General features: G+C 25.6%; 1 protein-coding gene across 1 annotated transcript; it reads right to left on the reverse strand.

The window, feature by feature from the left end:
• Positions 1-272: 272 nt before the first annotated feature.
• Positions 273-8,215, reverse strand: LOC114390113 (serine/threonine/tyrosine-protein kinase HT1-like). Its single transcript, XM_028350795.1, has 6 exons — positions 7,967-8,215; positions 3,970-4,102; positions 3,471-3,666; positions 1,649-1,770; positions 1,376-1,531; positions 273-705 (listed from the first exon to the last, which is right to left on the reverse strand). The coding sequence occupies exons 1-6, from the start codon at positions 8,200-8,202 to the stop codon at positions 313-315; spliced, it is 1,236 nt and encodes a 411-aa protein (XP_028206596.1). The 5' UTR covers positions 8,203-8,215; the 3' UTR covers positions 273-312.
• Between the last annotated feature and the right edge of the window lie 361 nt (positions 8,216-8,576).

Consider the following 8,576-nt stretch of genomic DNA (forward strand, 5'->3'; position numbering starts at 1 on the left):
AAAAATTGACCTAATGAATTTAACTTAATTACATATATATATATATATATATATATATATATATATATATATATATATATAAAGAAGATTTATTACATATAAATAATGAAACACAAATGCAAGCTTTATAAAATATATCAAACATGCCAAAAACAAAAAATGAGGTTATAAGATTTGCAAGGATGAAATAACACTGTTTAATTTAGTAGCAAATCAATCAATATTTTTTGCAAAATAACAAGCAAAAAGTTTCTAAAACCTAGATAGTGACATATAAGCAATCTACCAAACACCTTGCTTGATGTAGGCACGTCAACAAATGTCAAAGCATTTGCGCAAACATAACCATAAACACTTGCACTTCCTAAAAATCTTTTTAGGCTTGTTTTGGGCTAAGATTGGACTAGGGATTTGTATTATGCTCTGAGATTGTCCCTTTGTGCAAACATTGATATTCTGACTCTCGACCTCATCTACATGTTTGGAGTTGTCTTCAACACAATCGATGATAGGTTTTGACACACTTGTAGTTGGACAATTTTCTTCCTTAGGCGTTATCCTTATTGAGTGATAATTGTGGAGAAGTTTTGCAAGGGTTTGAGTTATCTCTGAGAATTCAGGTCGTAGCTTTGGGTCTTCTTCCCAACATGATTGCAATAAAGGGAGAAGATTTTCTGGAAACTCCTCCACACTAGGTCTCATGTTCTACAATCATCAACAAGAGTAAACATATCAATGCTTTTAATATTTGTTAGTCTCCAAACAATGTAAATGTTAAACATGGAATTAATATGTTAGTAAAACTAAAATCTAAACCATTAAGGTTGGTAGATTATACCATGCTAAATTTTTATATACATAGTTAGACATTTCATATTTTTTTATTGTTTAAAAATGTTAAAAACATGCTTATGGAATAAATATCCATTTCAATGAGTTAAATATGTAAAACATTGTATTTTTTATTTAATATCATTTTTTTATACAATCATCTCTTAAAATGATATTAGTTTTTATTTTGAAAAAATTAATGACATTAATTATTGTTGAAGGTCTAATTTGGTACACATAATCAATATACAAAAATTAATATAAAACTTATATAAAAAAATTTAATATGATCTGAGATGTTTCTCTCATACCATAACATTTAAAAAAATTGAAAAGTAAGAAATAGATAAGTGATAAAGCAAAAAATGTATGTCAAAAATAGAATTAGCAAATTAATCATTTAGTATATAATTCATGTGGCAAAAACTTCGTTTAAAGGAGGAAAACTCAATTGAAGATGGAAATAATTACAAAACTTATTAAAGCAAATTATAGTATTATATTTATTAAAAATAAAACTAAGAAAGTAATTTGTATGACTTACTTTTGCAGTAGCATATGCTGCTAACAAGTTACTCCTTCCTTTAAATGGAGTTTGATTTTTTATTAACGCCCATAGAACCATAGAAAAGCTATAAACATCTGCCTTATGGTCATAACATTTCTTTGCTCCTTTTGAAAGTGGATCTTTACTGAATAACTAGTGCAAACAAAGGAAGAATTAGACATGCAAAACATATGAGGAAGATTTTAGCAAATGGACAAGTATATTTGTCTAAATACATATATAAAGAGGCTAATAAATCACTATATGTACCTCAGGAGCCATATATCGATATGTACCAACCTCAGAAGTCATTTCACTAGATATCACCTCTCTAGCTGTCTCAAAATTTGTAAGTAGAACTTGCATGTTGTCTTTAGGAAGAAACAAATTACCTAAAAAATACATTAAACAATGGATAACTTATAAGTTTAATGATTGCATCTCCTGTATTTAGAAATATATATGAAGTTCAAATAGTGTTGTACTAAGTCTCTGTACAAATGATTATTAACAAGTTCCCCTTAAATGAATTGGTTCCTGTAAAGGAAAAAGAAATACAAATGCTCAATTTAAGAGATGTCTTTAATTGGTTCATATCTACATTAAGTTAACAAAAATTGTAAAAAAAAAATAATTCATAGAAGACAAGACATACAACTAAATGTAAAATATGATTAAATATGTTTTTGGTTCTTAAACTTTTTTTATATTTTACTTTTAATCCCTAAAAAATGACTAGTTTTAGTCCTTATACTTCCCCTCCATTAATATTTTGGTCTCTATTGTCAAATATTATTGTTAAGTAATGACATGATAACCATACTAACAATCACATGAGTTGTCATATTATCAATTAGTATGACATGACAGTAACATATAATTTGTTATTGGTAAATTATGTTTGTAGTCCTTATTTTCACATAGTTCACTGTTAATTAGTTCATAATTGTTTCATCAATCTTAGTCCCTAATTTTTTCACTAAATTCACATTTAACCCTTCTAATTTTTTTGTGATTTTAGTCCTTCAAGTCTTCAAGTATTGTTTCTTTTTTTTTTAGTTCCTCTAATAATTGTCACTATTAAGCAATGATGAGGTAGCCAGTTGACTTCTCATGTGGACTACTTGTTTGACATAGCAATCATATAGTGACATGTTGCTAGTTCAAGACATTTTATAGTAGTTTTAAAATGCTACAATTTTTTTGTGGTGTAAAACTATTAGAAAATGAGTTTGAAATTTTGAAGAAAAAAACATAAAAGAGATGTAGTAAGCAAACTTAATAATCCGTAACACACAAATCAATAACGTACTGAACCATGATGCTGAGCACAAAATCAACAATTCAAGATAAGAAAAATGATTCAAAATGAGAAAAATCTCAAACCATTGAATCCATGAGTGAAAACCCTAAGCACCAAACCAAATAACCCTCAATCTTCAAACCCTTTCAATCCTCAGTCCTTAATCCTATTTCTCAAAACAATGTTAAACATTTTCATTTTAATCTTGCATGTGAACCCTTTTCCTTTGTAGGTCATACCATGCACATGGGGCAAACATAAACCTTATTGCATCTCCTTTTACCATGTGATTGTTATGCTAAACTAATAATCCGTATGGCAAGTCATGTGAGAGTCACATCAGTGCTTAACAATGATACTTGATAAGAGGAACTAAAAATGAAATGATCATTAGTTGAAGGACTAAGATCAATCAAAACATTATTTGAGGGACTAAAATTGAATTGTGAAAATATTAGGAACTGAAATCATAATTATAATAAAAAATACAGATGATTGACATGTCACACTAGTTAATGATGTTGCAACTCACTTGGATGTCAAGGTGGTTATCACATCATCACTTAATAATGATACTTGATGACATGTATAGAAAATGTAAATGAAGGAAAAGGATAAGATCCAAGATCAATTCATTTTTGTTTAGAGACTAAAAATGAAATTTGAAAATAAAAGTTTAGGGATAAAAACATATTTAATATTTTATAAAAAAAATTCAAGTGTGTACTCTATTTGGATACTTATTATATTTATCCAGCATAATCATTAAAAATAAGAAATACAGATTACCAGGCTTTAGATCCCGATGAATAATGCCATTTTCATGCAAATACTCCATAACTTGAGAAATATTCATAGCAAAACTTATTGATTGCTCTAAACTTAGAGTACTTGGATAAATGCTCTCTAGATATTTTTGAAGTGAACAACCTTCCAAAAGTTCTGTAATTATCATCATCGATGGTTCCACAGAGACACCAATAAACTACAAAATGAGTTTAAATAACACAATACATGTTAAAATACATTTCACTAACCAACCATATAAAATCAAGGGAAGTATGTTTATAATTTGTTAAGTATTAACATTCACTATCATTTTGACCAACTGTTGTTAAGAAAATTAAGGTAGTTAAAGGTTGTAATAATTGATAATTAGTTAACTACCTAATTGCTTGGTAAATTTATTTCAAACCCAATAAAAGAATAATTAAGTCCAAGGGTAAGTAATTGTAGAGAAAAAGACATCTTATGAAAACATTCGAGTAAGAAAACACATTTTAAATACCTTTATAATATTTTTATGTTTAACCCTAGATATCAAGTTCACCTCCCGTTGAAACTTTGCTTTACATTGAGAAGTAGCATGTGATGTTTGCATTGGAAGCATAAGCTTTATAGATACAGGATTGAATTCATACCTAAACCACAAGCAAACATTAAGAACTAATTAAGTACCTGGTATTTTATGAAACAAATATGAATTCAAGTTAATTATTCTTGTTGTACACTTAAATTCTATAATGTAATATAAACATGATCAAGTAAATATAAAGAAACACTTACACTTTTATAGTTTTTTTTTCCAATCAATTTGGTTAGCAAAGTAGCATTTTATTTAATAATTATTTAGCCCAAATAAATTTGCATACATGTTGTCATATATTATTTGGCCATAACATAAATTTGGATTAAAAAATAATAACAAGTCAAACACTTAAAGTTATGCAACTTCCATAGAAGAATATAAGGGTTTCTTGTTCGTATAGTATCAAGTAAGAATGAATCATTGTCATAAAGAATATGTGTAACAAATATAATGATTATCTACCTCTCCATAGAGCTAGATCATCTATTAACTTTTAACATAAGCTTAAGCATAATCCTCTAAAATTTTTCATTTACTCTCCTTTGTTACACTTAAGATTCATGTGCACATGTTTAAGAGTCATTAGTTTTGACTTGCTTTTATCCTTCAACAATTCTTATTACAACTTATTTTTAATACATCCTAACTCAATAACCTTTATCTAGTTATTCTTATAACTCTTCCAAACTTCCTTCTATCCTAAATATTAAAAAACATCACTTTTATAACTATTTCAAAGTTCCTTTTTATTTTAAATATTAAAAGACATAAATTAAAAATTACTATAATGAGGATTCATGTCTTTTGAGTATTATTTTACTAGATAAATATTATAAAGACAAAATATCCATAATAGTAAAAGGATCTTGCTCTCTGGTTTCTTAGTCGTTGACTTTAAAAAAATAGAAAATAAAAAATGATAAGACTCTCAACATCATTTTCTAATTTAGAATAAAGTTAAATAAATTCATGTATGTAGAATGGAGTGCTAATTGTATATTCCTTATTCAAATATTCATTATCATTCTAGATTTTTTTTATGTTTATATCTATAAATTGTATAACATAGTTATTGATTAGAAATTATAAAAATTAACATACACATTGTAACACTCATGTAAAATACACATTTTAACACTCATGTAAAATATTTGAAGAAAAAGAAAGCCAAGATGTTGCTACAAAGTTTTTGCATAAATGTGTAACAAACAACAATCGATTATAGTTAAAATTTCACAATAACTATTTATGTTTTCACATGTACTTTAAATCATATTATCCACAAAAGCAAACAATTGTTGTCAAAATTTACCCGGGAAAATAATGGATACTAAATATCCATCTCATCTTATTCTTACTACATATTAGTCATAGAATTTGTTGATAACTTAGTGAATTTTACTTTGTATAAATTTTAAAAGGAACACAATTCAAGCCAAAGAGACATGTTTAAGTCAATGAATTTATACTTAATTTAAGCCTTGTAAATTACTAATAATAAGAATTTACAACCTAATAAAAATATTCATGATAAAAAAAAGTGAATAATTAAACAAATTAAATAACATAAAGTTAAAAAGTCTAAAAGCAAAGACACAAAAGATATAGATGTATATGAAATTTTGAAAAAGTTTCTTGTTGCACACATATATCATTACATATAGACAAACCGCCTTAAATGCACATAAATAACAAATATTAAATCCTTCATAATGAGTACATAAGAGTTTACTTACTGATTATGCAAGCATACTTACTAGTTATTATGTAGCAAAACTCATGAGTTTTATAATAAATAATATTGAACTCTATCATATCTTGTTATTATATATTTATAATTGATAATTAATTATTTACATTGATGGAGTGCGTTACTAATAAACAATCAATAAATGTCACTAAATGAATTAAACAATAACATGAGAACATGCATTATCTTACAAAAATATTTATTATCATTGATGATATATATAGAGGAGAAATTAAATTATTCTTGGATTAATTTTAAAAAAGTTACTCCTCATCATTTATTTTCTTGACATTTTTACCTTATATTTATTCCTTTTTTGCACACCTTCATTGGTTAATAAAGCTTATTGATATCTTTAGGAGCCATGGTCACTATCATCCACACACACATAATTCCTTTAACTTCAACTCAATGTGTGTGTAGAAAACGTAGAGACAAAAAGTTTTTTCTTCACTCTTTCTTCATTAATGATTAAAAGACAAGTGTTATGACAATAATTTTCCTTAAATGCATTTTAACGTTTTAAAATTTATTGAAAACTTTGAAACTCATTAAATAAAAAGTAATAATTACTAAATTTTATGATTTTTTTTATTAAATTTTAGTCCATAAATAAAATTGTGTTTAAATGAATATTGCAAAATATTGTATTACTATAGCACATTGAAGGTATAATGTTTCAAATGATAATAGTATTTGAAATATGTTACAAAATATATTACTAGAATTTGAAATGTTAATAATAATGAATGTGTTTGTAATATTATTTTAGAAATATAGAAGGATGTGTTTAAAAGAAGTTGTGATCCATTGAAGTTTCTATATATTTAAATTTAATAATAGAATAACTTTAATTAATAATAAAAAAGAATAATTTTAAATTCACTAATATTATTTTTTGAATTTTAAATATATGTCTTTTATATACCAAGTATTGAATATTTTATACAACATTAAAAATATTTAATCTTTTATGTAGTATTTTTATTATAATGTAATATAATTTTTTTAAAAAAGATATAGCATTTCTTTAATTCTAAATTTTCTTACAACATCTTCATATTAACTCCTATTGCCTCATATGGTAAGTTTTAATAAGAGTTACATTTTTAAAACATTAAATATATTTATTTTCCTTAATATTTTCTTTAGAAAATAAAAAAATAGGTAATAATATTTGTGATAAGGAAATGATGTTATGCAAGAAGCTCAATTAAGGTGACTCTTTAATTTTAAATTACATTCCATCTATATAATAAAATAAATATTAAATATATGTATTATATTATTTTTATTTATTATTACTTCAAGTGCGACTTAACCATTACTAAATTAATGAATCTTAAATTAAGTTTTTTTTATTAATTTAATAACAAGATTGATTTTACAAATATTAATTCTTTCAAAAATACTTATTATTATTGGACATGTATATAGAAAGGATTAGGAAAAAAATACTATAAAGAAAATTGAAAAAAATAAATAATACAAACTATTATTTATGTATTTTTTTTAAATTTCTCTATAATAGTTTATATGTTCGATGATGTAATATTGTTATGCTAATATAAAAGGATAATTGCACTTTAATTTCATTATTTACTTTTTTTACAAGTAATTTCATTATTTCTAAAATTATATTAAAAAAACATTCCTTCTTAAAAAGTAATACAATAGAATCATGTCTCAAATGAGATACATTTTAGAAAGAGTTAGTTTTTGAAACACTCTTTCACACATGTCAATCTATAACAAAAATGCATATTTTAACAATAACAATAATAATAATTGTGTGAAAATTTACCAAATGTCATTAGTTACTTATTCTACCATATGCATGTCTCAAAGTTATGGAATGTAAATTTCTAATATACCATTATTTACAATATCAAAAAATTGAGCTAAACCCAAAGACATCCACTATAACATATAGTTAGTCGAAATCCACAAGCATAAAAGCTAAAAAAGAAGTGCTTGATATCAAAGTGTTTGAACTTGACACCATATTATCATCAACAAATGAAAATTACAATAAACTAATTGTACTAAGCATTTTCAAGGAAATAATGGATCATGAAATGCATAACACTTTTTTTAAAATACGTAAATCAAAGAAATCAAACCAAACAATGATAATAAATATTTAGTTGCAATTAAAATACCCACCATCCATGGTAGACAATGGAATGTGAATGTTCTGTAATCAGTTCGCCAATTAAAAGTTTGCGGGAATCCACTAGCAAGCTAGGATCTATATCAAAGACAAAATCATCCTCTACTTTAGTAGCATCATCATCACTTGCCCCAAATCTAGTGTTCTCTATGGAGCCACCCATTGATAGTGAGAGACGAAGGATGAGATTAGGGTCTGAGAGTGAGAAGAATTGATTTTCTTGCTCCATTAGTGGAGCTGCAGTTATGTTAAATTGTAGAATAGAAGAAGTGACAACAAGTCCAATTTTGATTTTAGAGATATGATGAGGAAATAAATACAACGTGAGTGTCATATAATGCATTTGGAAGTATTATGGAAAACAGATCAGAGTAATTTATTTCCAAAAATGAGTACTTTGTACAAATATGATACACGAGGTATACAAATAACTGCTCATTTTTTGATAATTATGAGTGACTGCACACAAAAAATATGAGGAGAAATATACACTTAACATAACGTTTGGATCAACTAGTAGTTTTGAATTCAAATTCTAAGTAAGCATTTACGTTAAATATTTGAAAGTAAAGATGTATATGAGAAAAGCTTAGCTAAGTACTT

This window comes from Glycine soja, chromosome 16, assembly GCF_004193775.1.
Source record: "Glycine soja cultivar W05 chromosome 16, ASM419377v2, whole genome shotgun sequence".
Taxonomy (NCBI): domain Eukaryota; kingdom Viridiplantae; phylum Streptophyta; class Magnoliopsida; order Fabales; family Fabaceae; genus Glycine; species Glycine soja.

Bases quoted from the DNA above. Each gene is read 5' to 3' on its own strand.
- LOC114390113 (XM_028350795.1), bottom strand. From the start codon at position 8,202: ATGGAGCAAGAAAATCAATTCTTCTCACTCTCAGACCCTAATCTCATC. The intron at 3,667-3,969 runs GTATTTAAAATG...CTCATTTTGTAG, and splicing joins AACATAAAAATATTATAAAG to TTTATTGGTGTCTCTGTGGA. The intron at 706-1,375 runs GTAAGTCATACA...TGATGATTGTAG, and splicing joins CAGCATATGCTACTGCAAAA to AACATGAGACCTAGTGTGGA.